Source organism: Monocercomonoides exilis (genome assembly GCF_001643675.1).
Source record: "Monocercomonoides exilis strain PA203 chromosome Unknown scaffold26-1319188, whole genome shotgun sequence".
Lineage (NCBI taxonomy): Eukaryota > Preaxostyla > Oxymonadida > Polymastigidae > Monocercomonoides > Monocercomonoides exilis.
In genome coordinates, this window is record NW_027150571.1 from 745,021 (window position 1) to 772,588 (window position 27,568).

General features: G+C 34.1%; 9 protein-coding genes across 9 annotated transcripts; 6 read left to right on the forward strand and 3 right to left on the reverse strand.

The window, feature by feature from the left end:
- The first annotated feature begins 46 nt into the window (after positions 1 to 46).
- MONOS_17667 (uncharacterized protein) lies at positions 47 to 1,609 on the forward strand. The gene is made up of 3 exons (XM_067870608.1): positions 47 to 99; positions 168 to 661; positions 719 to 1,609. The coding sequence occupies exons 1-3, from the start codon at positions 48 to 50 to the stop codon at positions 1,481 to 1,483; spliced, it is 1,311 nt and encodes a 436-aa protein (XP_067726307.1). The 5' UTR covers position 47; the 3' UTR covers positions 1,484 to 1,609.
- A 1,493-nt stretch (positions 1,610 to 3,102) lies between these two features.
- On the forward strand, positions 3,103 to 5,153 carry MONOS_10500 (uncharacterized protein). Its single transcript, XM_067862956.1, has 4 exons — positions 3,103 to 3,178; positions 3,314 to 3,341; positions 3,407 to 3,903; positions 3,965 to 5,153. Exons 1-4 carry the CDS (start codon positions 3,158 to 3,160, stop codon positions 4,724 to 4,726), a joined length of 1,308 nt encoding a protein of 435 aa, XP_067726308.1. The 5' UTR covers positions 3,103 to 3,157; the 3' UTR covers positions 4,727 to 5,153.
- Positions 5,154 to 6,932: 1,779 nt separating this feature from the next.
- On the reverse strand, positions 6,933 to 7,511 carry MONOS_10499 (uncharacterized protein; the record flags this gene model as incomplete). Its single annotated transcript, XM_067862953.1, has 1 exon — positions 6,933 to 7,511. The coding sequence occupies one exon, from the start codon at positions 7,509 to 7,511 to the stop codon at positions 6,933 to 6,935; it is 579 nt and encodes a 192-aa protein (XP_067726309.1).
- Positions 7,512 to 7,672: 161 nt separating this feature from the next.
- On the reverse strand, positions 7,673 to 7,930 carry MONOS_10498 (uncharacterized protein; the record flags this gene model as incomplete). The annotated part of the gene is made up of 1 exon (XM_067862952.1): positions 7,673 to 7,930. The coding sequence occupies one exon, from the start codon at positions 7,928 to 7,930 to the stop codon at positions 7,673 to 7,675; it is 258 nt and encodes an 85-aa protein (XP_067726310.1).
- A 2,774-nt stretch (positions 7,931 to 10,704) lies between these two features.
- MONOS_10497 (uncharacterized protein) lies at positions 10,705 to 11,061 on the forward strand (the record flags this gene model as incomplete). The annotated part of the gene is made up of 1 exon (XM_067862951.1): positions 10,705 to 11,061. One exon carries the CDS (start codon positions 10,705 to 10,707, stop codon positions 11,059 to 11,061), a length of 357 nt encoding a protein of 118 aa, XP_067726311.1.
- Positions 11,062 to 17,679: 6,618 nt separating this feature from the next.
- Positions 17,680 to 18,692, forward strand: MONOS_15895 (uncharacterized protein; the record flags this gene model as incomplete). The annotated part of the gene is made up of 3 exons (XM_067868797.1): positions 17,680 to 17,683; positions 17,752 to 17,834; positions 17,880 to 18,692. 3 exons carry the CDS (start codon positions 17,680 to 17,682, stop codon positions 18,690 to 18,692), a joined length of 900 nt encoding a protein of 299 aa, XP_067726312.1.
- Positions 18,693 to 19,814: 1,122 nt separating this feature from the next.
- On the reverse strand, positions 19,815 to 23,543 carry MONOS_15896 (uncharacterized protein; the record flags this gene model as incomplete). Its single annotated transcript, XM_067868798.1, has 1 exon — positions 19,815 to 23,543. One exon carries the CDS (start codon positions 23,541 to 23,543, stop codon positions 19,815 to 19,817), a length of 3,729 nt encoding a protein of 1,242 aa, XP_067726313.1.
- Positions 23,544 to 24,603: 1,060 nt separating this feature from the next.
- Positions 24,604 to 25,329, forward strand: MONOS_18636 (uncharacterized protein). The gene is made up of 4 exons (XM_067871673.1): positions 24,604 to 24,708; positions 24,782 to 24,837; positions 24,964 to 25,003; positions 25,088 to 25,329. The coding sequence occupies exons 2-4, from the start codon at positions 24,828 to 24,830 to the stop codon at positions 25,263 to 25,265; spliced, it is 228 nt and encodes a 75-aa protein (XP_067726314.1). The 5' UTR covers positions 24,604 to 24,708; positions 24,782 to 24,827; the 3' UTR covers positions 25,266 to 25,329.
- A 298-nt stretch (positions 25,330 to 25,627) lies between these two features.
- On the forward strand, positions 25,628 to 26,989 carry MONOS_15897 (uncharacterized protein; the record flags this gene model as incomplete). The annotated part of the gene is made up of 1 exon (XM_067868799.1): positions 25,628 to 26,989. The coding sequence occupies one exon, from the start codon at positions 25,628 to 25,630 to the stop codon at positions 26,987 to 26,989; it is 1,362 nt and encodes a 453-aa protein (XP_067726315.1).
- Positions 26,990 to 27,568: the final 579 nt, after the last annotated feature.

Genomic DNA, 27,568 nt, shown 5'->3' on the forward strand with positions numbered 1-27,568 from the left:
TTAAATCGCGATTGAATCTTTTTCATCTTGAATTAATTATGAACAGAATGAATTTTTTTTATATCATTCAAAGAACATCCGAAATTGATAAGTTTAGGAGTTTGTTCTTTTCTAACGGTTTATACAAAAAGGCACTGTTTTTTTTATTCTTAATATGTGCTTTGAAGGATTGCTTGACGAACTTGGAGGTTGCAATGAGAATGAGCAGAAACAGAAAATCGTTGAAATGATCGAAATTGTTGATGAAATGAGTAAAAATGAATTCATGGAAATTTGTACAATTGAAATGTTCAATAAAATTCACAAAATGATTGAAGAAAAGAAATTGAATTTAATAAATGCGTTACCTATGTTGAAGCATATGGGATATTGCAATGTGTGGAAAGAATTTTGGAATTGCTGTTGCGATAGCTCTTCATTGAAGATAATATTTGAGAAGATCATTCTTGAAGAAAATAGAAAAACAGAAGGAAAGAAAGAGAAGTTGCAAGTTGATCTTTGTGAATGTCATCTTTTGCTAAACAATGATTCCTCATCTGAATTATTGTCAGTTTGTGTGAAGTGCCTTCTTAAAGCTGCAAAGCAAATTGATCAAAACGAGGAAACGCAAAAGGAAGTTGAAATGGCTTTGCTGACCTTGAGACGCATTGAAATGCTCACAGTTTGAAATAGAATCATCATTTTAAAATTGTTGCTTTTTTCATATGTATTTTTAAAGAGAGAGGATCGTGAACCAAATCTGAATGAAATCAAAGAGATCATCAGATATCATCGGGATCATCATAATTTGACGCATCTTGCGTGCCTATCTGCTTGGGAGATTGTGATAAGCCGATTTCATTCAGAAAAAAGTTTAGAAGATGTTGTTGTGAATCGGATGCATTTTGCTGAAGAAGCTGCAAAAGAAGTGGAAGATCTGTCGAAATGCATTGATTGGAACAAAAAAGAAGAAAAGACTGAGAAGAGAAAAAAGAAAGAAAGAAAGATCATAATGAAATGGGTTTTTTTGATAGAAGTGTTTTTTCTGAGTTTGAGATTGTGGAAAGAAGAATTTGTTGGATTGATCCAAAGTCTTGTCAAGATGTGTTTTGACACAAAAGAGAATGAAAGAGCCATAACTGAATGGTGCATTTCCATGTTTCATACAATAGGATACCTTGAAAGTGTGAGTGTTAACAGCTTTGTGGACGGAGGAGCGGTGAATCTTATGATGGAAGGGATACTGCAACCCACGTTGAACAAAAATATTGCAAGAAGTTGCTTGGAATTCTTCTTGGAGTTTTCAAGAAGATTGAAAGAGAAGAGAGATAATAAAGAAGAGGAAGCGAAAATAATGGCAACAAAAAAGAAAATGATTAAAAATATGGAAGAAAAAGGATACGAAGACGTTATCACAAGCTTTCAAAAAATTCTACCAACATTAACACCCAATAATGTTATTGGACTATCTGTCTGTTTCACGAATTATTTTGTGTATGCATAAATCGATCATCATTTTTCAATTTTTGTAATTTTTCAGAGGAAATCATGAAAGGCGGCTTATAGAGGCTTCGTTTTATCTCTAATCTTTATTTCAAAAAATGTAAGTTAAAAAATATTTTGAAGAAAACATTCTTTTGTTAATTTTTGTATTTCAAATGATTCGCATCTGAGAAAAGGGTGTTCAATAAAAGTTTTGAAGAATTATTTTTATGTTAAATAAGAAAAAATTAGGAATATAAATTCTGCAAAGTTTGACTGAAAGAAATTAACGATAATGAAAATTTTTTCCATTCAAAACTCATCATTCACATATTTCCAGAAGCTAACATAAAAAAAAAAAAAAAGAAAAAAAAAAAAAAGAAAAAGAAAAAAAAGAATCAATTTCACAATAGATTATTCATCAAAGATTTGTTGGAAATGCAGTTGTATTGCGAAGTTCCGCAAACAGCAACTATTTCATTGTTGCATCAGGTTCAAAAAAACTTGGATTTATGTATTTCCCAAGAATTAAAACTGATATATCCATCTTATGCTTTCATTTTTTTCAAATATGAAACAAAATAATCTGCACCCAATAAAACATTTGCTTCTTTCTTCAATTGAAATGCTATTTCTTAACCTCGCTTCCCTTTGGCTCTTCCGCCACTCTTTGAAGGCTCATCGAATTGTTTAAATCTTTGAAAATCATCACTTCAATCATCCATCATTTGTCAACTTTCCTGATTTGAAATTCTACCTTTTTTTTCAATCTCTCCTTTTGCTTCCAAATAAAAAGATCTTCAGGTTGTCTTTCAGAAATGCATCAAATACTTTTTCTCCTCCCTTTTCATTGGACATTTTATCGACTTCATCTTTCATTCATTGAATATTCAACACTTCATCCATCAATAGATTTTGTTGTTGACAAGAAATTCTTCACTTACATCTCTCTGAAAAAACATTATCACTATCTTTTATAATTAAAAAGGTTTCTTTGTGGCTTGTATTGTCATTCCTTTCTTTCTTTTTCCGATATAAATATTCCTCGTTTTATATTGTCAATCCATTTCCTTATTCAAAATATCCCGGACTGCCCCCCCTGCCTTATGTTCTCTTATACAATATAATTTTGATTTATCCTTCTTTTTCATTGAACCACATCATCTTTTGTCTTTATTCTATAAATAATAAGTCAAACTTGTTTTCATCCCTTGCACCTTATAAAATTTATGAAAATCATGTATCTTCCGTATCTTCGTATATTTCTCAATGGCTATATAATAATCTGCTCCATTCACATTGTTATGCTCTCCAAAGTGGAGATTGGCCATTTCAATAAAAAGTCAGATTCCTGCACTTTGGAAAGGATACAGATGGAAATATTTTCACAATCAACAGAACAATAAAAATTACATTCGTTACGTCTTTTTGTGTAATTGATGAAATTGTTGTATTCCCCTTGGACATCCAATCTCCAAAAACCATCAGATTGAATTTCAAAAATATAGCATCTCCATCATTGTCTGCTGTGACCATGCAAAACAATTTATCTTATTCTGCAGAAAATGTTCATTCACTGTTCTCTCATTTTGTCAATGTTTATTCTTGACTTTGAAAATGTCTTTCGATCATTGAATCCATAACTACAAACAGAAAAAACAAATCCTTTTTTTATCTTTGTCATCCTTTGTCAAAAATGTTTACACAAGAAAAAACAGTGTGAAAGCAGATTTTTTAAAACTATTTTGAGTTTTTATTTTTCATCTTATTCTTATATCCAATGAAATGTGGATTCAATACGAATGATGAATTTTCATTGTTTTCTTGGTGCAATGCATTTTTGAAAATGCAGGAAACGGGTGTCACTGAAAGACTTAATGGTGTGCAAACATTATTGCACTTTAATTTTTGTTGATTTCATTAATTTTTTTCAACATAATTAAAGAATTATTTTATAAACTTGAACATTGTGATGAGGATGAGCAAAAACAGAAAATCGAAGAAATGAATGAAATGATAAATGAAATGGATGGAAAAGAATTCAGATCTGTTTTCACAACCGAACTGTTCAACAGAATAGACAAAATGATAGAAGTTAAAAAATTGCCTTTAGAGATTGCAATTTTGTTGCTGAAGCGCGTTGGATTTTTCAAAGTGCTGAAAGGAATTTGGATTAACAGGTTTAACGAATCTTCATTGGAGGAGAAATTTAAGGAGATTATTTATGATGAAAATGAGAAGAAAGATGAAGATAAAGACGAAATAATTTTTGTTGACATTTGCGAATGCTATTTTATGCTTGACAATCAGTTTTCTTCGGACATGTATCCATTGTGTGTGTCATGCCTTTTGAATGTTGCATCGAGCAAGGAGAAAAAGGAAGAAGCGCAAAAGAAAGTGGTAATTGCCTTGCTGGCTTTGAATTGCATTGAAGAAAATGATGTTTGAGCATTTCTTTTTCATTTTTATTATATTTGCTTTTTGTTCCTTTATTTCAAATTAGTTTTTCGGACGAGAACTATATTTGAAGGAAATTACAGAAATCATCAAATATCATCAGGAACACAGAAATCTGGCACGACTCGGTTATCAATCAGTTTGGCATTTTATGATAAAAAGATTTCTCAACGACAAAAGTTTGGAAGGTGTAATTGAAAATGAACTGCATTTTGGAAGAGAGGCAAAAAGAGAACTGAAAGAGCTGATGAAATGTGTGAATTGGAAGAAAAAGGAAGAGGAAAGGGGAAAAGGAAGGGGAGAAGAGACAATTTTGATGAGATGGCTCAAAACATTGAATATGTATATTTGTTTTTTCAAATTGAAGAATGAAGAATTAGATGTGCTTATCAACAGTATTATTCAGGTTTTTCGAATGGCAAAGGATAATCACGGGGAAATTTGCAACTGGTGCATTTTTTCCTTGAGAAATGCAGCAGAAAATAGAAATGTGGAAATTGAAGACTTGTTGAAAGGCGGAGCTGCTGATGCTGTTTTAGAGGAGATCCAGAGACAAACATTGAATAACATAATTGTATATAAATGCTTGCAATTCTTTGCAATTGCTTCAAATCGATTGAAAGAAGAGGAGTGTGATGAAATGAAAGAAGCGAAAAGAAAGGCAGCAAAAAGGAAGGCGCTTGAAAAAATGGAAGAAGAAGGATGCGAAGATACCATCACCAGCTTTCATAAAAAGTTTTATTATCTCAATAGAAAATATCATTATTATTTATCTTCAAGAATTTCAGATTATTTTGTGAATGTTTGAGGAAAATTGATGTTATTTATTCTGAAACAAAAAAATGATATTTTTCTGTTTTCAACATTTCGCAAAAGAGAAAGAAAGAAGGGTCAGTAAATTTTAGGTAACAAAAAAATTAATCGGGAACTAAATTTTCTGGCTCTCCAGAGCACTTTTCGAAAAAAATAAATAATAGAAATTTTTGAATATATAATAAAAAGCTATTTCTGAAAATATTTTTTTATTTTTCAATTTTAGAAAAAAGATCTGGTATTTTTTGTTTTTTTTTAAGATCAAAGATTTGCTCATATTTTCGCAAGCACTTGTTTTGAGTATTTTGAGTGATATCATCGTTTATTAACTTTTCATTTTTATGATTTTGGTTATTTTTCTTTATTTAACACTTCATTTTTTTGTTATTTTTTCCGTTTCACAAAATTTCGAAAAATTGAAGATAATATTGTGATATTTGAGTTCATATGTTTTAATGAGTTGAAACATATTTGAAAAACTGATTGAAATGTGTATCAATATATTTTTGAAATAAAACAATGTTGTTTGAAGCAAAAAAAAAAAAGACTCAAAAACAAGTTTTTTTGAATAATATTCACGATCATATTATATTACAGATGGGTCTAAATTTTTGCAGTTATGAAAAAAACTGTGATTTGTTCCAAACTTTTTCTCCAACCTTATCATTATGTTTCAACTGTAACAATGCATATAATAACAGAAAAATTCAAAAATTGAAAAAAAAATTATTAGAGAAGAATGGAACGAAATTCATAATGCAAAAAATTTTGTCCCAGATTTTCTTTTTCTGATAACCATTATTTGTTTATTATTTTCATATTTTTGCTTTAACAACAACGAAAATTTTCTTCTTTATAATGAAATCTTAAATTTATCGAAATTTTGAAAAATGCATAAACGAAAATAAAAAACGAAGTGTCAAACGAAGCAAAATAACCAATAACATAATAAAGAAAAGTTCAATAAAGTCATATTATAATTCGATCCTATTTTTTTCTTGAAATCAATTATTTAGCCACCCGTATTTCGAACAATTAATAGTTTTTTGTTATAAAAGAAGAATATAAGCAACTGAATACATTCATTTGAATGCAAAACCTGTTTGCAATGGGGGGAGAAATGTATTTGGATGAAAAGCCTCCAGTTGAAATTCTAACAGTCATAGATTGGTTCTAATGAATTCAATTCAAAAAAATAAGCATTTGGGTCATTATTTTTCATATCGTAACTTTGTTCGAAGAAAGATCTTTTTTTAAGTAATTGTGGTATGAAATGAAAAAAGCTTAAAACATATGTTAAAAACACATAGAAAAAGAATCGGAATTGAATTACAAAAAAATAAGTGAGTTTGAGAACAATTTGAAAATTCCATTATAACATTTATTTATTCAGAAATTTTTAATGTTAAAATTATTTAGCATCACAATACCTTTCAATTCCAGTCATTGAAAATTATTGATTATTTTTTGAGTTTAATTGAATGATATTGCTTTTTTATATGCTTCGAATCACTTATCATTTGTTTTCAAATGAATTATTGTTTTATTAAATTTTGATTCGAAATTGAAAGGTTTTTATTTTGGAAGCTGTGTTTTTTTTTAGACTTTATTTATATCATACACGATATATATCATATTTTCACCAATTCGGGAGGTGACAAGCGAATTAAAATTTGAGGAATTTTGTTGAGGTTGAAATGGAAATAATTTCAAAAAGGAAAAGAGAAATTTTGTGAAAGATAAATGTTATTGATAAAATTTTGAGAAGATATGAAAAAAGAAGAGCACAGAAACTGCATAATTTTATTCAATTGTCTTGTTGCTTTTCATCGTTTTTAATTTGTTATTCGTTTCAAACATTGACATAATTTTATTTATTGAAAAGATAATTATTTTTGAAATATGCAATTCATATATCTTGATGCGAAAAAACATTTGTTTGTGTTTTTTTTTTGAGATCTTTTTGTTTTTGATAGATTCGATAGATGAACTTGTCAAAAAACAAAAAACATTAAATAAACTTTTGCAATTTCAATTTTTCAATTCCTATTTACCAGCGTGCAAGTGAAAATGAAGAAAAAAGATAAAACCTAAAAAAGAAAGTGAGGTAATTTTTGTTAAATCAATGGATGCCAAAAAGAATTTGTCTTTTTGTGAAGCTTAGTTTTATTCACAAGCACCAGGCCATTTATTGTTCCTATTCAGTCAGATTTATAAACGTATAAAAAATTAAGGAAAAGTCCTCCTCCACATTCTTTTGCTGTGCATTTCTGGAATTCACAACCACTGATCCTGACACATGACGAAATTGATTCAGCAAATATTCCTCCTCCAGAACCGTTTTTTACTGTGCATACATTGAATGAATTGTTCTCAATCTTGATTGAATTAATTGTATGACACATAATTCCTCCCCCAACATAGTTTGCATAGCAGTCGTTGAACCAACAAAATTTCACTGAAAGCGTCACCGATGCCTTGTTATACATGTAAATTGCTCCACCATTTGAAGTTCCATCTGAATAAGAAGTTCCTGACCCAGTGGTTTTTGACCCATTCCACACACACCAAGTGAACGAATTCGCCCCATTGTCTGCTATCTGCTGTCTCGCTGGTTTCGAAGGATTCCCTTCACTCCCGCTGACTGCAACATTCTGTGATCGATAGCATCCGACAAACGAGGTGTTCGAGGCAGCCAATGAAGATGAAGGGCTGTTCAGTGAGGGGACAATGCCCCCATCATTCACATCCCACACCGATGAAAATGTGCACCCACTCATCAGAAACGAGGTTTGACCCAGCCCTTCAGCCAGATGTGATAATTTTGGTGGATTTGTTGAGATGTTGAAGAAGGTCAGCTGGGTGAGTGTCACAAGGGGTATCAAAGGCGGTGCCAGAAACGGGGCTGAAGATACACAAAAAGATGAGAAATGAGTCTCACTCACCAATACACTCCCTCCTCTTTCGCTTTCTTCTTCTCTTCCTTCTCCATCTCTTCCTTCTCCATCTCTTCCTTCTCCATCTCTTCCTTCTCCATCTCTTCCTTCTCCATCTCTTCCTTCTCCATCTCTTCCTTCACCTCCTCGCTGTCCTCCTCTCTCTCTTCCTTCATCTCTTCAATGTGATATTCCTTGGTAACCAAAAATATGCCCAAATCCCTTTTCTTGTCTCTTTCTGCTGCATATGTAATGAATCTCATAAAAAAAATATAACAGATTTTCGCTGTCAGTGCATTTTTATAATTAATAATCCTATAAAGCTCTTTCCCATGCTAATTCCGCCATTGACCTTAACTTTCTATCGTTTGATGTCATTTCACTCCCTTGAAGTTTAACGAAAACGCCAGCAAAAACAATTTTGTTCAAATAAGTGAAAAGTTAAAACAATAAATCACATAAAAAATTGGTCAAATAATATAATTAGTGAAAATATCATACATTTGTTCCTTCAATCTCACCTTCTTTTGTCAAAGCATCGCTGCATTCTTTGTCTCCTCATCCCTTCCGTCATTTTCAACAAAAACAAAACACACTGCAATCTTCATCCATAAAGATGTTCTTTTTGATAGTGTTCTTGAGGATATTCCCATCTCCTTTTTTGAATAATTCTTAGTTGAAGTGACTTTCCTCTATTTTTTCACCAAAATCCCTTTTCTCTTTTTTATTCTTCATGTACTCCCACAATTCGTTTCACCATCTCATTCCCTTCTTTCAGCTCTTCTTCTAATGCTCCAAAAAAAATTCATTCTTCTTATTCTTCTTGTTTTCCTTCTTCATCTCATTTTCTTTTCCCTATCTTCTGCTTCAACTTCAACTTCTTTTTTTCTTCTCGAATTTTAATCAATTTTCTTCTTCTGCTGTATCATCAATTTTTCTGCTCTCTCTATCTCTTTTAGCTTTTAAAAAGATTCATCGTAAATGCCTTCCACAGGCATTCATGAAAATTTTCTTTATTTCATTTTATTTACTCTGTCTCATTCCATTTATCATCCTGCAATTGTCATATCCTGACTTCTTTAATGAATTCAATATCCCCATCTTCTCATATTCCATGTTCATTCATTGTTGTTGAACATTCTTGCAAATATCCTAATTTCATAAAATATTAATATATGAAAAATTGTAATAAAAAAAATAGAAATACATGCCGTTATAATGATCGTTCTTCTCAAACTTTTTTCTCCTCCTCTGAATATTGTTCCGTTTTGCCAACAAAACCCATCTGTCTCGTCTTCGTTTCTTTTCTGCCTCCTCAAAAAAAATCAGCCAAAACCCAATCCTGTATTCTGCTTTCGCTCAAATAACCTTCACAAATTCCATTCTTTTAAAAAAACTGGTAAAGAAGAATATTCCATCTAATAAACACGTCTCACCCCTTTTCTCTGCATCGCCTTCTTCTTCTCTCCATTTCCCCTCAAAGCAACAACATCACACCACCTCACCCACATCCCAATCTATCCATTCTCCCTCTCCACAAAAACCAAACAACTCTGCCCACAATCCACCTTCTCCAACTTTCATAACAAACGATTGCAAAATCCCTTCTCCTTCACTTCCAACATCCCCTTCTCCAATTATCCTTTTCCCAATCAAAAATATAAATGCCTCCAATATTTTGCCTCTCTTTGGTGCAAGACACCCTTTCGTGGTCAGCCCCTCATCTCGCTCCATCTCATCATCCTCAACACAAAGTGTTGCGTTCGATGTTCCTTCTTCCTGCCTTCCTCCATCTCAGCTTCCATCCCTTGCCCTGCAAATGAGAAGCGCGACCAAACTGTTTATTCAATAAAAAATTTGAAATATTAAAAAAAAGAAATCTCTCTCATTTTTTTTCTTCTTCAACCCCACTTTTCTCTCTTATCATGCACACTCTCGCAAAATCTTTTCCCCTTGCCCTGCCTCATATGCCTCCTCCCTCTCTCGGTACATAAAAAAAAAGCATCTTCTCCCCATTTCTTCTCCATTTCCTTTCCAACTCTCATCCTCCCCTCCAATAAGCATATTCCATTCACTCCACCCTTCTTATCTTCCCTCTCATCCCACCTCCTCCACAACAAATTCCATTTCTCCAGCAATAAACACGACATCCACGCCTTCTCAATGACAAAAATCGAAAAAACAATCTCTCAGCGCTTCATCCCAATCTATCCCCCACACATCCATTTTGCCTCTTAAACCTCACAAAAATACCTCTTTCTCCCCCAAAAAAACATCCTTTTGTCGTTCCATTCCCCTTCAAGACATCCTGCTTTCCCCTTCAAGACATCCTGCTTCTCTCCAAACTCCATATACCCATCCTCCCTCTCTTCTGACTTGTCCATATGCCCATTCAGCCACAATAAATCGACTTGGGCTTTCTTTTCTTTTATCATCCCAAATCTGTCGTGAGCACAATCAAATTGAATCTTATGACAGAAGATTTGACTTGGCCACACGAAGAATGAAAGGCTTGCATTCGAAAAAGGTGGCAGATGGAGCAGACGAGTTGAATACAGCCCTGAAGCAGAATGAAGACAAAAGCAATATCATTTTTGAAGGAAGAGAGAGTCTTTCATTTTTGATTGTTGGAAATGATGATGATGAATGGTTTTGTCAAAATAACAGGAAATGGGGTGAATGAAATGAGCTTTATTGTTTGTGTGTGTTCGTTGAAGAATTTCAATATTAATGTTATTTTCCTCTTTTGCTGCCTGTCTGGGTGTGATGATGTTGTTTGAAATGGACAAAAGAGGTGTTTGTTTGCTGAGAGGAGGAAGAATGAAAGTGAGGAGAGAGCTCAACGAATCAGAGTTTCGAGGGAAATGGCACAGGAGAAGGGCAGGACAATCGCCTGTTTGTGAAAAAAGACTGAACAAAAAGGAGTTTATATGGAGAAGAAGAAGTGGAAGGAGGAGTAGAAGAAGAAGAAGAAGATGATGATGATGAAAAAGGTGAAGGTGAAGGTGAATGTCTGTGTGGATGAGCAGCAGTTGAGATGAGGGCAGGGAAAGGAGGAGAAGAAGAAGGAGAAGAGGAAGAAGGAGCGAAAGAGGAAGGAATGGCAGAGGAGAAGGTGAACGCAGAAGGAGCAGAAGAAGGAGAAAGAGAAGGAGAAGAGGAAGAAGAAGAAGAAGAAGAAGAAGAAGAGAAGAAGAAGAAGAAGAAGAAGAAGAAGAAGAAGAAGAAGAAGAAGAAGAAGAAAGAGAAGAGGAAGACGAAGAATAGCAGATTCTGGATGTTCAATTGCTATTTGAAGTGCAGTCGCATTTGGAATGTCAAACTTTGTTCGGCAGATGAACATTATGGAGCAATGCATGAATATTTAGAAGTGATGAAGAGAAGTTGTTTCTGAAGGTGCTGAGTGTGGAGAGTGAGAGAGAGAGAGAGAGAATGAAAAGGAAGAGAAGAAAGAGAAGAAGAAGAAGAATATTGTCCAGTATGAATCTAATGGATATGTTTGATTGATAGAAGTAATTAGAACGAACCAAAGGAATTCAAATATTGTTTCTTTTTCTTCTTCTTCTCTTTCTTCATCAAATTCTTCTTCTTCTCTTCAAATATGTCCAGTATTGAGTGTGAAAAAATTATGGACTTTTAATTATAATCGTTCTTTTTTTCCTCCTCCTCCTTCTTCTATTAATTCCTCTTCTAATTCTTCTCTTTTTTCTTCTTCTTCTTCGTCGTCGTCATCATCAACATTATATCCTTTTTCTCCAATTTTTTCTATTAATTCCAATAACAATACTTATTCTAATTATATTTCTTTTCCATCTCTTTCTTCTTCTTCATTTTTTTCATATTTTATCAATTGCTTTGAAAAAAACATCTCATTTTCAATATTTTCTCACACGAAATAAATCAAATAAGGATCGTTCTTAACATTCAAAAAGTCTATTCGCAATAGAGCGAATATCCGAACGCAAGGAGCAGGTTTGCTCCTCAATAATGAGTATTGTTCAAGATTTATGGGCGGTTTAAGATCTAACTTCGCCAATACTCAAATTCAAAGTTGATCCAGATTGTCCGCAATGAAAATGAAGCAACAACCTGTTACAATAGAACACAGAGACGGCGATGGAAGTGAATTAGATCAAAATTTAACACTGGTCAAAGTGGAATATTTTAGTGAAAAATTTACCAGGATTTAAGCAAGAAATTTATCATCCGGAATGGAAGAGAGTGCACAGCCGAAGATGTCGAACGGCAAGCTGCACATTGTGAAGAGATTTTATCAAGAACAGAAGCTATAAAAATCTGTGAGTTAATTATTGGAATTAGAGCCACATTGTGCAGCGAGACAATTGTCCAAACAGAAACTATAAAAAATCGAGAGATGTTTAAACAAAATGAAGATATGATATTCTATAGGCTTTAAAAAAGAATACAACTACACATTATTTTGTTTATTTATTTGGAATAAGAACAACGTATTGAAGCAAGATATCGATATATTAAGAAAGTGCTTGATATCGCAAGAATTTAAAGAGATAGATCCACAAATTGCAGAGAGATTATTTTGGAGAAAGAATTTCCTATCTAATGAAATTTCGAAACAATATAATAAATATATACAATATAGAAGAGATATATTCATATAATGCTGTGGAATTCAAATTTAAACAAAACCAACGAGAAACAACAGAATATTGATAGAATTTGTAAGGAAGAAGATCCGCGCATAGCCGCGAGATGTGAATTAATTCAGAAGTGATTATATAGCAATAATAATTTGATTACAATTTGAATATATATAATTAAAATGAGACAAGGCATTGTATCGAAATAATTACAATGAACATAATCGTGTTTAATCGTTAGACTAAGATAAACAGAGAGAAAAGAGAGAGCCGCGCTTTGCCGCGAGACAGAGAGAGAAGAGAGAGCCGCGCTTTGCCGCGAGACAGAGAGAGAAGAGAGAGCCGCGCTTTGCCGCGAGACAGAGAGAGAAGAGAGAGCCGGACTTGACCGCGAGATTATGATTTGATTAAATAAAAGATGTGCAGAGAATTGAAGCGAGAGAGGGATAAATAGAGAATCTGCTTGATATGAAAAGAAGATTTATTGTGAAAAGAGCTGCGCAGTTACGCGAGATACCGATAAATACCGTGACGAAATATTTATATTTATATAATGCAAGGATATTTGTAATAATCGATACATATATTACAGCAATGTTTTAATAAAAGGATAATTTCATTACAGTTACAAGATAATTATTTGAAATGAAGCTGTGCATATTCGGGAGAGAGTTACAAAGAATCAAACCGAGTTGGATCTTGAGATAATGAGAAAAGAGAGAGAATAGAAAGTCGTGCTTTACCACGAGATTAAGAGAGGAGAGAGAGACCGCGTTCAATACCAAGACTATGAGAGGAGAGATAGCAGAGAACCGCGCTTCGCAGCGAGATGATAATAGAGATAGAAATCTCTGAAAATCGATTGGCTTTGCAAAGGAAATACTGACAAGCTGTATTACGAAACAATATTAAAACTGAATAAGTGAAATATCATTAATTTATAATTCTAAATGATACGTTTCATTATAAGAGAAATTATCACATAAGGGAAACCGCTAAATATTACTGGACTGAGAGAAAAAAGAAATTTGTAGATTGTCGCGAGATAATAGTGGAGCAACAAAAAACTGATGATCGAAAGAGTTAATATGAAGAGAGAACCGAGTTTGCTTTGAGAAAAGGAGAGAAAGAAACTGAGAGAAATGGCGATTTGATAATACTATAAGAAACAGTGCATAATTACGAGATATGGGCAGATATAGAAACAGCGAAACTTTTCCAGAAGATTGAAGAAGTGAAATCCGCGAAGAATCGCGAGGAGATGATAGAGCAGGTGACTGCGGAAGACCGCGAGAGGCGGATACAGAAAAAAAAAAGCTGAATAGTGCAGCTGAAATATATCAAAGAAGTCTTCGCATATCTCAGCAAAAATGCCGATAGACGCACTCAGCCAGACTTAGAAGAAGCGGGACTATGCACTGAGAGTGTAAAAAGTCGCAGAGACATGTCAAACATTAGCACCGAGAAGACTAGATATTATTGAAGACACCATTGCTCCGGTGCCCAGCGGAATTATTTGTAAACTATCCTCTTTAAAAAGGAAGAGAAAGATAGAATTGTTTATTTACGAGATTGAACTAGTCCATTATTGAGGAACATCGGATTGATCTCTAAAGAGGTGAGAAATGATGACTAGAATTTTCCCCCATGAAAAATAATTAGTGTTAGACTGGAGAGGAAAATATATAAGAAGGAAATCTTTTCAAGCATGGAGAGAATACGTTGGAGCGAAGGACATATCAGCAGTAATATTGAGTAACCCAAATAGTGAAAGTGATTCAGGGAGAGCTCTGCGAAGATTTTCAATTCTTGAACAAGCAAAGTTCTGGTGATACTGACCCCCTCATTGAAAAAGATGCCAAGTGAATTATGGCAGAATTTATTGGGAACCAATCGAATACGTATTTTTCAAGTGGAGAGATCAATAAAGCTGAACGAAAAGTATTCGAGTCTATTAACATTTTCAGAGAATTTGAGACGAATGAGAAGATATTGATTCTTCTCCTAAACTCACGTTAGAGATATGCCGAGAAGTGGAAAACAATATTGATCAATGCAGGAATTAACAATTTTAACAAAATGTGGAAGACACCACATTTAGCTCAATAGACACGCAAGCATCACAGAGGAGAGCCCCTATCCTCACAGAAATTTTGTAGCGTTTGAGCCAGCTGAGCTGGAGAGATTGAGAAGGTAGTGTTCTATATTGAAAGAGAATGCAGCATTAATAGAAGTGCAGATAAAGATAACATTAAGGAAGACAATAAAATCGATATTAACAAACATTCAAACTCACTCATCGATACAGAAGAAACGCTCCAACGTGAGTTGGATTTTTCCAGGATTATTTAAAAAGATGAACACGTGCGGTTGAAATTAAGGAAGGTGAGCCTGCAAATATGCAGAGAATAAAAGAAGAGTTAGAAGCTATTCAAAAAGAGTATGAAATACACGATCATTTGACCGCGCTCTCGATTATACATAAAGTTATAATACACATATCAAAAAGAAAATGTTGAGATTGGAAAGCGAGAAAGATACACGCAAGAGGGGAGCAAGGATCAAGAGTGGACAGAAAATTTAAAACATTTTTCTTGTTCAAGATATGAAATGGATCCTGTTGACGATCGACTTTCAAGAACCCCCTCGTGGAGAAAGAGAAAAGTGGGATATAAATAGAGGAAGGAAGGATATGAGAATCGAGAAAGCAAATTCAGAGATAAAAGATAGCATTGAAAAGACATCAGAAGCTGGGGGAGAAGAAGATATGAGAAAAGGAAAGAAGTTAAAGAGACTGGACTTATTGAGTTGGGAAGAGAGAAAACAAAGAGAAAGAACTCAATCACAACACAACTTATTCCGATCACTCGAGTGTCGGAGAACATCCATCATAATTCCCAGCAGCGGAAGCGAACTGACTGGAAGCAGACACACTGCCTCACAGAGAAAGAAGGGCACAGACCGGAGGAAGAATGGAGAAAGAAGTCAAGGTTATATTATAAAGAACTCAAGAGGAACGAATTCCCGGTCGAGAACACCTCGGAAACACCTCAAGATATAAAGGGAGTAGAGACAATGGCCGCACCTTCATCCGCAGGCTCTCAACACATCTGCCGCACGATGACGTGCTAGGCAGGAGGGTTTAAGATCATTATATATAAATAAATAAATATAAAATTAAGTAAGAATAAATATTTAAAAAGGGATTTCAAAACTCATTATTGAGGAGCAAACCTGCTCCTTGCGTTCGGATATTCGCTTTATTGCGAATTGATAGAACGCAGTGAGACTGAATTTGCTCCGAAATAATACGAACGTGGATGGAGAGACTCAGAGCGGCTGGGTGCGTAAGAGAGAGAAACAGATTAGGAAGATGAAGAGAAAAAGGGAGAGATATAGAAGGATAGAGGAAAAGATCAACCGCCCGAAGATATTAATGTGCACCTAGAACCTTTTTTGAGAAACATGGAAACAAATAAAAAGTTCAAGCATGATCCTACTCCTTTATAAGATTATTATTGTTTTTACAGAGAAGAATTGAATATTTAATATGCAGTGTGTGATGATTGGGGTTGCTCTGCTGATGCAGCAGAAGAGCAGGAGGCAGAGCGCATAACATGCAGTTTTCTTTTCCACGCCTCGCGGAAGCGAGAGTGGTTTTTCTTTCTGCTCCGACCAGAATACTCGCCTCACCGGATCCCTGCACTGACTGCAGGAGAAAGCTCCGAGGGGCAATGTCCCCTGCCCTCTGGTCTTCGTGACCAAGGCAAAAAGGCGAAAAAGGTGGTGAAGTGAAGCGGACAATTCAAAATACACTTATTTTTGTCTAAATGTTTTTGTCTATATTTTCATCTCGCCCTTTTTCCCACGTCATTTTGGGAGGGCGAAGTTTTCACTTAAACCGCCCATAAATCGTGATCAATACTCATTATTGAGGAGCAAATCCTGTCTCACTGCGTTCTATCAAAAAAAAAAACACAGCTTCCAAAATAAAAACCTTTCAATTTCGAATCAAAATTTAATAAAACAATAATTCATTTGAAAACAAATGATAAGTGATTCGAAGCATATAAAAAAGCAATATCATTCAATTAAACTCAAAAAATAATCAATAATTTTCAATGACTGGAATTGAAAGGTATTGTGATGCTAAATAATTTTAACATTAAAAATTTCTGAATAAATAAATGTTATAATGGAATTTTCAAATTGTTCTCAAACTCACTTATTTTTTTGTAATTCAATTCCGATTCTTTTTCTATGTGTTTTTAACATATGTTTTAAGCTTTTTTCATTTCATACCACAATTACTTAAAAAAAGATCTTTCTTCGAACAAAGTTACGATATGAAAAATAATGACCCATTTAATGAACTTAGAAATTATATTTCAATGAAAAATTAAATGTTTAAAAATGAAGTCAATTAATTGGCTTAATGATTATAATTATTAAAATAAAAAATGAAAAAGGAAATTGCAAGGGAATCTTCTGCGGGTAGACATAAACATGGGTGATTCTTTTTGAAGTCATAATTTTTCTTTCAAAATTTTCGAATCGAAAATTTTCATTGAACATTCACAAATGAACACTGAAAAATGAAATGACTTATTGAAGACGTCATCATCTTTATTTCTGCAAAGACATTGGTTTATGAAACAATTGGGATGTATTTAGCATCTGAATTCAAAAATTTTTTCTAATGACAAAAAAATTTTTGAAAAATATTACACCCCGAAAAAAGTTATGATTTCAAGAATAATCACCCACATGGAAAAAATTTATCTATCATCCCAACATGGACAATTTCAGAATTTGGTGATTATTTTTGAGATCATAACTTTTTTCGGAGTGCTTTATTTCCAAATGTTGTGAGTCTTTGGAAAGATATTTTGCATTCAAATGCAAAACACTTTCCAATTGTCTTTTCAACTATTGTCTTTGCAAAAATAAAGATGGAGATGTCTTCGATAAGTCATTTCTTTTTTCAGTGTTCCTTTTTTAATGGTTATTGGAATTTTTCGGTTCGAAAATATTGAAAGAAAAAATATGATTCAAAAATTATAAATCTATTTTACAGAACAGCAGGCTGATTCCGTGGCCTAAAAGTGGTTTAAAATTGCATTCATGCATTAAATCCAACTTTCAATTAATATTATTGTTGATTATTCAATTATTTTTTATTCAGCTTAATGATCACATTACAAAAAATTAACAATGAAAACAAAAGTTGCGAGAAATCAACAGAATGTCAGCAGAATCTCCATAAGGCAATGTTATCATATTTATTCAAACAATCAATGAATTTGCTGCAGCGAATTGTGCATATTGTTAATGATGGAGATGTGCTAATGGCTGATGCAAACAACAGCAAAAAATTCAGCATAATTCGAATCATGCGTGTGGTGAATGTAGTTTTGCAAAGCAGATTAGTTTTTAAAATTGGAAGCCAGCTGCTATCATTGTAGAAAAAGAGCAAACAGTGCTGGACGAAATTAAAACAGAATCACTGTCTGGAGCAAGCTTAACCATCTATAAAACGCGTGAACTGGTTTGCCAAAATATTCTTTGAAATGAATTAATAAATATTTCTAAGATTGAAAATATTGTTAATGATTTAAAACCAGAAAGCACGCCAGATGTTAATGTTTCTGCTTCCATTTCCTACTATTTCATCAAAAGATATCCCGAGCTGAAGACTTCAAAGCCAAAAATTGTTGAAGCAAGCATGCTTTCCGTATCACGCCAACAAGTTCTAAAGCCCTTGTATGATATGTTCTATGGATTTCATCAAACAAATAATTTCAACAATGCCCTTATCTACAATGTGGACGAGTCAACACTCAGGGTTTCCAACAGCTCCAATCGGAATGTTGTTCATCCTGATTATACAAAACAAAATTTTGAAAAATCCGCTGGGCGAATGGCGAATTCCATGTTGATTGTAGAGGTTGCAGTTGATGGTCAATCACTTCCTTTTGTGATTCTGTGGTCGAGTCTCAAACTTTTTGATGACTTGAAACTTCTTCAGTCTTCAAATCTTGAGATTTGGCCGAACAAATGCGGATGGATGGAATCTTCGACGTTCAGAAAATATGCGCTAACAATTCTCCTCTCTTCTGTCAAAGAAAGAAGGCAACGCATATCACTCGACGAATCCCACTGCTTGCTTCTAATCAACTCCAACGTTTCTCGAGCAGACCAAACAATCTGGCGAGAGTTCAGAAAAGAAAATGTGGATGTTGTGACATTCGTCCCTCGCAGCACACACGCCTGCCGTCCACTGGACCGAGGCGTATTTGCTGTTCTGAAGTCTGAGATAAGTTCACAGTATGAAGCACTTTCATTTTCGTCTTCAGAAGCGAAGAGTTCATCTCTGGTGGAAGCTCTCCAGCATTCAATTCATTAATCGCTATCACCTTCAGTCATCAAAAGAGCTTTCAAATGTGGAGGAATGTTGAAAGACTCGTCTGGGCCAGTTCTGATGAAGCTTCCTCTATCATCGACTTATCCTCTTCATTCACATAAAATACGATTTGACTTCTACGGTAAAGAAATAACAGGAAAAAACGTGCCAAATGAGTGGAATGACTGTTTGAAAAAGAAAAGTGAAATGGAAAATGAAAAAGAGAACATTTTGGATTAAGAAAATGATGAAACAACGAATTTCACAAAAAAAGTCGAAAAGAAAGTTTAAAATACTTCAAGATGAGAACGATATTGCTACAGAATCATCTGATGAAACTGAGAAATGATAAGGTGAAAGAAAAAACATTCGCAGATAAGATTAAAGTTTTGTATTTTTTTGAATTTTTTATGGAATTTTTCATTTCGAAATATTTGGGAACTAATAAAAAAAAGGGTACTTATTAAAATATGACCCCATCAAAAAAAATAAAACATGTTGTGTTTATCAAAATGCTGAAAGAATAAATATTTTGGATCTTTTAATGAAGCAGGCACAAATAAAAACTTGTGGCTAACAATTTTTTTTCTGAATAAGTTGTTACATATCTATGCTTATTATCTTTCAAAATTTGTGTTTCAAAAATTATTCTTTATTGAAAGAAATAAATCCATTAATGTTGACGTTCTTCTAATAAAAACAATCACGAATAATTGGATATAAAAGGACTACTTTTTTTCCAAGGAGCAAAAGTGAATGACAGATGAGTGATGATAATAATATTATTTTGAAAAAAAAAAAAAACAACAATAACAAAAACTAATATATTCATCATGGCTCGATAACTGCTTCAACGATGAAAATAGTGCATGGCGTTGAGCCAGAAACAATAATAAATAATTAAACTTAAAAATAAAAAAGCTAAAGAAAAGATAACTTAAAAAGGAAAAATTCAAAATATCGCTTTTTTTGTTGCAACAAACAAGCATGTAAATAAAAAATACATAACATCAGCTTAACTGGTTTAACTTATGAATAAAATCAAAAAAGAAAAATAATAAGCATGTAACTTTTCTTTGTCAATATGCATCAACAACAAAAACTGACTGCATTCTTCCATTTTTTTCAGTTATTCCGAGATCTTCTCTTCCTGACTACTACAATTGCAAAAATCACAACAACCACCACAATCACCACAACCACAATTGGAACAACAATAGCAACCACAGTTCCTGCACTTGACTTCTTCTTCTTTTCTGGTTCAGGCTCATCTTTCGGTTCTTTGTGCTTTAGGTATTTCTCATACACATCTTCAAGATTGTCACCTTCTTTTTTTGCTCCCACAATCCATCCTTTATTACCATCGTTGTAATCCTTCGCAAACTCAAAGGAGTCTTTCTGTTGGCTGAACTTATCAAAGTCTTCCGCAATGATGCACAAAGATGCCACAGATGAATCTTTCCCTTTGTTGTCACCTAACTCAAGTTTGCCTTCACCTGGAAGTTTCAAATTATCAACAGCATCTTTCACTTCAATGAGAATAGCTCCTGCCTTTCCACTTGCTGCTTCGCACGATTTGAATGAACATTTCTTTTCTCGTCCCATTTCCACTTTTGAATTATCATCTTCCATCTTGATCAATACACCTGCGCATAATCCGTTCGCTGATTTCACTTCTTTCATGGTCAGCCCTTCTATTTGAACACTCGAAGCTTTTTCAACTTCATCTTCAATGCTAATAGCTGCTCCATCTGTCACACTCACTTTATTGATCTCAACTGTATCAAGTTTGACTGAAGAAGCACCATCAATCACAAACAATGATTCCAGGAATTTCACTTCATTATCTCCCTTGCATTCGATATCTTTCATTGAAAGTACTCCTTCAGTCACTTTCACAAGATGGATTTTAGCCATTTCTTCATCATTTCTTGGTGCATCTGGCTCTGGTCTCACAAATTTGCAGTTCACGAAACTCAGCTTAGCATCTGCACCGCCTGCAACAATCAGTGAGGATGTGTCAGTATTTGATTTCTCAGGTGCATCCAATGACAATGGGAACAAGAAGGAAATTCCTCTGAACTCAACTTCACTCTTGCATGTGAACAAATGACTTTCTGATTCAACATTGCAATCAAGAGTAACTTCTGTCTCAATTTCTTTTTCTGTTTCTTCTCCATTTGTTTTGGTTACACCAACAATCGTTATCAATGAAAATTTGTCAAATGAAACAGCTTCAGCTTTGATTGGTTCATTCGTTTTGATGATGTTGATCTTGAAGTTTTCTCCTCCAACACCAACTCCAAACAATTTGTATGCTGAATCCAGTTTTTTCTTTGGCGTTTCATAGCTCAATCCATCTTGGCTATCATCTGTTGCTCCTTCACTGACATATACATTTGTGTTCGGATCAAAATACACAACTGTGAAATCAACTTCATTTTCATTATCTGCTCCTTTTGCAATAACAAAGCATTTATTTGTTCCTTTCTTGTAGTTGGCTGCAAAGCTTTGCTTCATCGCTTTTGCAATGTCTCTATGAATGTTTGCTGACACATCCAAATATAATGCTGTGTTCTTTTCAGCATTCGATTTTTGATCTGCCTCTCCTGTCTTGCACTCTGAAAATACTAAATTATCTCCTGTTTCTGGCCATGTCAGTTTATCTGCTTTTGTTATTCCTGTCATTTCCAGACATATTGCTCCTGCTTTCCCTTTTGAACATGTGCATTTTTCAAATGTTGTTTTCCCAGTGTTTCCAATGGAGAATGTGCTTTCTGCATGTTCGCTCTTCACATAAAGTGCTCCACATGTTTCTGTTGATATATCTTCCGATTTGCATTCTGTGAATGTGCAATTATCTAATGTGACCTCGACTTTATTTGTACTTGTGATTTTCATTACAGCACTTCCCTTAGATGTGATCTTCTTCAGATTCAATGATGTCAATGAAACAGCCGTGACTGCTGTTGTTGTTCCATCAACCAAAAATGGTGCTTCTGAAAATTTCACTTCGTTCTCCGAAGTGCATTCGATCTTATTCATTGTCAATGTTCCTGCACTCACTTTCACAAGATGAGATTTCACTTCTTCCTCTTCATTTGAAAGCATCCCACCTGAATGAGCAGCTGCAGTTGGTCTCTTAAAATCACAATTGTCAATTGTTAGAGATGTTGATTCTGTATCAGCATGAATCAAGGCATATGTGCTTGAACTATCTTTCTGTTCATTTGCGACTAGTTCAGATGTTGATTTGAAATCAAACACCAAATTCTTAAATGTTACAATATTCTTACATGTGAACAGATCGCTTTCAGAAATATTGCTGCAATCAATCTCTACTTTTGTGTCAGCTTCGTCAGCAGTTTCCTCTGCTTCTTCCACTCCTTCTATTGTAATTCCTGTCTCTTTTGATAATGTGACAGCGTCCGCTGTAACTTCTTGGCCAGATTCTTCTCCTTTTTTTAATATTTTGATGGAAAATTCTCCTGGACCTTTTGATTTATCTAATAATTCATAAGCTTTTTCAATTTTTCCAAATGGTTTTTCTTTTGTTCCATCAGCTGTGCTATCATCTCCTCCACTTTTAACATATGCCTCATGTGGATCAAAATATATTGCAGTGAAATCAATATCTTCACCACTTGTTCCCTTTGCTGCAACAAACCGGTCATTTGTTCCTTCCACATAATATTTGGCAAATTTCTCTTTCATTGAATTAGCAATTTCCTTGAACTTATCGTCAGACACTTCCAAATACAAAAACGTCTGTTTATCTGATCCAGCTTTGCACCCATTAACTGTCAAGTTTTCTTCCGCAGGCCATGTCAGTTTTTCTGCACTATCAATTTTCGGCATCTTCAGATATATCCCACCTGATTTCCCATTGGCACATTCACACGAAGAAAATGTTGTTTTTGCACCTGAGAATCGTGAATTCTCTGAAATATCAAATTTACTATCTGTTCCATCACTTTCAACATACAACGCTCCACTTGTGGCATTAGTCTCTACTGTTGATTTGCAATTGATAAATGTGCATCCATGGACATTGACTTCTATCTTCTCACTTGTTTTTCCCACAACCTTCACAACTGCACTTGCACTCGACTCGATGTTCTTAAATGTTGATGCTATAAATGTCACATTTGTTGCATTGTCAAACAAAAACGGAGTTGTTGAAAACTTTGCTGTGTTGCTATCATCACTGAAAAAGACTGCTTCCATGTTAAATTCACCTGCATCTACTTTCACCAGATGAATATTGGCTGTTTCTGTTCCTGTTGGACGAACAAATTGGCAAGTGCTAATTGTTAGATTGGGTGACAGTTTGTTTGTATCTGTTGTCATGGAAGAAAGATCAGACAACACTGGAGTTGATACCTCTGAGTTTGCAACCAAACGAATAATAGCCAATGTGCTTTCATCACTCGATGCATTACCAAGTGATAACGGATAAATAAACTTCAGATACTTGAAAGTCACATTTTGCTTGCAAGTGAACAGATCCTTGCTTGTATCACTGTCATCAGTAAGATATGTGCAGGATATATCCACTAACTCAGGAGTCCCATTTCCACCATTTTGTTTTCCATGGATCATTAATGGTTTGTCTTTATCAAATGTATTCACTCCTGCAACTAATGCAGGTTGACCATCTTCTTGCTTTAGAATTGTAATGCTCCATTGTTCTGCACTTTGATCATTAAGCTTTGTCAATGCATCACTTATCTTTCCAACAGTTTGAGTTTCAGTTCCTTCAGTGTTATTTGCTCCACTTTTAACGAACACTTCTTTGACATCTTCTGAATATATTGAAAGCACAACCTGCAAAAATACAAATTTCAGAAACATTTTCAATTGATGTTCTTTTCTCAATTCAATCAAAGATCTACAGACACATTAATTGCACTTTCATTATTGTTGTTTATGGTTTGTAACATATTTTGTATTTTTTGTTATTTTTCGAATTTTCATTATTTTTAATTCCATATACAGTTTCAATGAGTGTGTTCATATTTATTCCTCATTGTGATGTTTTTTTTAAAATTATTAATAATCACCGAAAGTCATTGTTTCATTTTTTGTCCGATTATTATTTGCACAGATTTGTTCGTGTTCAAAACACTGTGCTTGACATGTAAAATTATATGCGGCATTCTTGAAATAAAATATTCCTCAGAAAGTGTTTTTGATTCAAATGAGTTCTGCATTTAACTGTATTTTTTGATACGAAATGAATAAATTCAAATTATGAAAATAAATGAAACAAATATTGAGTTTGAAGTGTTGATTTTAATGAATTGATTTCATTTTTGGAAAATTAAGTTTTCACGAAAATCGAGAAAGCAATAAAAAAATAAAAGAATGGATATTATTTTTCTTTGTTGAGTCAAAATTTTTATTGTTGAAGTGTTTGTTTTAAGTATTGTTTGAAATATTGTGTGTGACCATTTATTCCTTGTTCAAATGTTAAAGTTTTGCATGTATCACATAATTCATTCATTGATTTTCTTAAAAGAATCCATTTGATGCAATGCAGATTGAATCAAATTATTCAAATTGAAAAAATAATTCAAAATTTTGGGGGTTATTCAAAATAACCCCTGTTAATTTGAATTGACTTGCTTATTTTTAAAATCTTCATCCTATTTTGAATTGAATGTTCAAAACATGAAAATTGATAACATTAAATAATTTGCATAAAAGATTGATACAAAATACTAAAGTATATTTTTATTTTCTTTTTGAAAAAACTTTGATCTTTCAATTATCTTCTTCGAAAAAATCGAATAATTTGATCATTCGTTTTAAATGCTATTCCAACTTATGTTATCGAAAACGTGAGTTATATAATGCGAGTTTGAATGATTGTTGCTTTTGAAAATTCATTTTTCCCAATATACAAATCATAAAAGCTTCATCAAATTCTTTGTTTATTTCTTCGAATTGCAAACTGTTTCTTTAATACTATAGCACCAACGATAACTTCTGTGCCATTTTGTTCAGCACTCATAAGGTAATTACTGCTTTTCCCGTTTCAAGCAATAGCTATTTTCAAACAATATTGTTTTTCATTTTTCGCTTTGTAGAAAAATAATGTTAAAAATCATTAACAAGAAATATTTAAAACACTGAATGTTTAAAAGTATGTACGTTTCTTTTTCAAGATTTCGTTTTAAATATAGATCATTTAATATTTTTTTCGAAAATTTCTTTTTCGATATTTTTCTTCTAATTTATCCTATTTCACAATTTTCTTTCGTGCCAAAAGCACAGAAAGCCTTTCATATGTGGATGATCAAAAATTTGAAGTATTTTTATCCTCAGAATTACTTGCAAACACATATAAAATTATTTTGTTAACACAATTTATTCTCTCTCGTCCTTTTCTTCAGTTATCTCTCCAACTCACTCAAAACACCATCGACTGTTCAATCCTCCCTTCCATCAACACCTCTTCCACTTCTCTCTCTGCCTTCAACACATCTTTCCTCCATCAAACACGCTCTTTATCAAATGATGCTGTGGATCATGTGGGAACGGAATCTCAAAGAGCGAAACCTGGAAGACTGACTTTTCCTGAATTGAATAGCTATCTTTTTGAATGGTGTGAGTGGAATAATTCAATCAGCGGAGGAAATAATAATGGTGGTGCTCTTGATGTTTATTGCACAAATGCCAACCTCACAATTACATCTTGTTCATTTCACAATTGTTCTTCAAGTAATGCTGCTGGTGGAGCGTTATATTGTGGAAATTTGTTAAAAATTGATATCACAAAATACAATTTCACAAGTTGTTCTGCTTTACATGGAGGAGCAGCTGCAATATGGCATCCACAATCAAATGCTTTTTGGACATTCTCTGAAAACAGAGTTGAAAGTTGCTCAATAACTGACTGGTGTGGAACTGGTTGGTATTTTGGTCTCGATAACATGCCATCAGACGCAAAATTCATGTTCAAAAATTGTACCTGTATTGCAAATACTGGCAGAGATTCTGCAGGCTCTTCAACATTCAATTGGCCTCCACAAGAAAAACCAAGCCAATTTTTGGTTAATGATTGCCAATTCATAAATAACAAATTAATATCTTCTTCCACTTATGGTGGAGCAGGAATGTGTTGTACAAGAACATATGATTGGATGAACGGAGTTAAATTCATCACATTTTGTTTCTTCGATGGCAACTCAGCAACAAATGGAAGAGGGAATGATGTGTTCTTCGGTGGTAATGCAATCACTCAATCTCCATTTGAGAATTGTGGCTCAACAACCCCAGCTAAAAGAGTGTGGAATAATGGACAAGCAGATAATGAAACTTTCAATGGATGGCTCCCTCTCATAACAACTTGCAAAATCGTGTCAAATAATGGAACAAACACCGATCTCTGCGGAATCACACAACTCAGTCCATGTAAAACAATTGAATTCGCTCTTGTTCGCACGACAGATGAACTTGATGCCTCCCTCACCCTCCTCAGTTCAACATTTATTCCAAATCTGACACTCACCTTCAGCGCAGTTGACACCAAAATCACAGGAAATGGCACAACTGCCACCACCATCGCCTCTAGTGGAATTCCTCAGCCAGCTTCTTCTTCCTCTCCATCATTTTCATCTGCATCTTCTTCGCCAGATCCATCTGCCTCGTCTGCCCTCTTCCAACTAACACAGAGCTCCCTCACAGTCTCTGCCCTCGCCATCGCCCATAACTCCACAAACCAAATCACCACCATCCTCTTCCACCTCTCCGGTAACTCCCCTTCCCTCAACCTCAACACAACCACCATCACCGGAACAACCTCCATAACAATAAAAACTCCCCTCTTCTTCATCACTGCTGGCTCCCTCGCCCTCAACCACACAGCAATCACCAGTCTCACCCTCAACAGCCAAAGCATCTTCCACCTCACCTCCCTCACAGCTCCCCTCACCCTCAACTCCTCCAACATCACCGATATCAACTCCACTGCCACCCCCGCCAGCTGTTTCCTCTCCTCTCCCACCTCCCCTGCCCTCTCCATCTCCCTCACCAACTGCACCATCACCAACATCAACTCAGCTCCACAACACCAACACACTGCCACAGATGGCGGGTGCATCTCATTCGCCTCTTCTGCCTCTGCCAACTCCTTTTTAGCGAGTGACAACAATTTCTTCAGTAGCTGTATGAGCCAAAGTCAAACAGAGATTGAGAAAAAGGAGGAAAAAATTACAGAGAATGTGTATTCTGATGGAAATAGAGGCAAAGGCGAAAAGAAGAAAAAGTTCTGCTTTGAAAAGAAGTTTGCATAAGAGATTTTACGGGGATGTGGTATGAAAAGAAAGAAAGAAATGATGATATAAATAAAGATGATGTGATAGGTGAAAAGAACGAGAAAATTCAGAGAAAGAACAATTCTAAATTATGAGATAACGACAAAAGAGAGAATGCAACTGAAAAAATGAAAGGAAATAAGGAAAATGAAAAAGGAAAAGGATATAGACATACGATTCTGCTGCATTAATATCACTATTCCATGAAAATGGTGATAATGCATTCTGTATAACAAAACACGCGTACGAAACAAATTAATTTTTCAGAATTTACAGAATGTCATCGTTTTCTTTTTATTATTTATGTAAAAACTATAAAAATTATCTTCAAAGTTAATCATTCTTCACAAAAAATTCAAAACAAATAACATTTTCACTTTGTTAACTAATTATTTATTAAACATTTATTTTATTAAAGCTTATTTTCACGCTTCCTTCGAATTATCAAGATTTCATTTATGAAATAGTCAAAAAAGGTTTGATTTTTCTTTTATTTCCACTTTATTTTTGTCAGAGTTTTTTGTTTGCTAAATTTTCCTTTTACAATAATTATTAATT

Bases quoted from the DNA above. Each gene is read 5' to 3' on its own strand.
- MONOS_17667 (XM_067870608.1), top strand. From the start codon at position 48: ATGAATTTTTTTTATATCATTCAAAGAACATCCGAAATTGATAAGTTT. The intron at 100-167 runs GTTTGTTCTTTT...TGTGCTTTGAAG, and splicing joins CGAAATTGATAAGTTTAGGA to GATTGCTTGACGAACTTGGA. The intron at 662-718 runs GTTTGAAATAGA...GTATTTTTAAAG, and splicing joins GACGCATTGAAATGCTCACA to AGAGAGGATCGTGAACCAAA.
- MONOS_10500 (XM_067862956.1), top strand. From the start codon at position 3,158: ATGTTTACACAAGAAAAAACA. The intron at 3,179-3,313 runs GTGTGAAAGCAG...TTGAAAATGCAG, and splicing joins TGTTTACACAAGAAAAAACA to GAAACGGGTGTCACTGAAAG. The intron at 3,342-3,406 runs GTGTGCAAACAT...ACATAATTAAAG, and splicing joins TGTCACTGAAAGACTTAATG to AATTATTTTATAAACTTGAA.
- MONOS_18636 (XM_067871673.1), top strand. The intron at 25,004-25,087 runs GTATTTTTATCC...CCTTTTCTTCAG, and splicing joins TGGATGATCAAAAATTTGAA to TTATCTCTCCAACTCACTCA.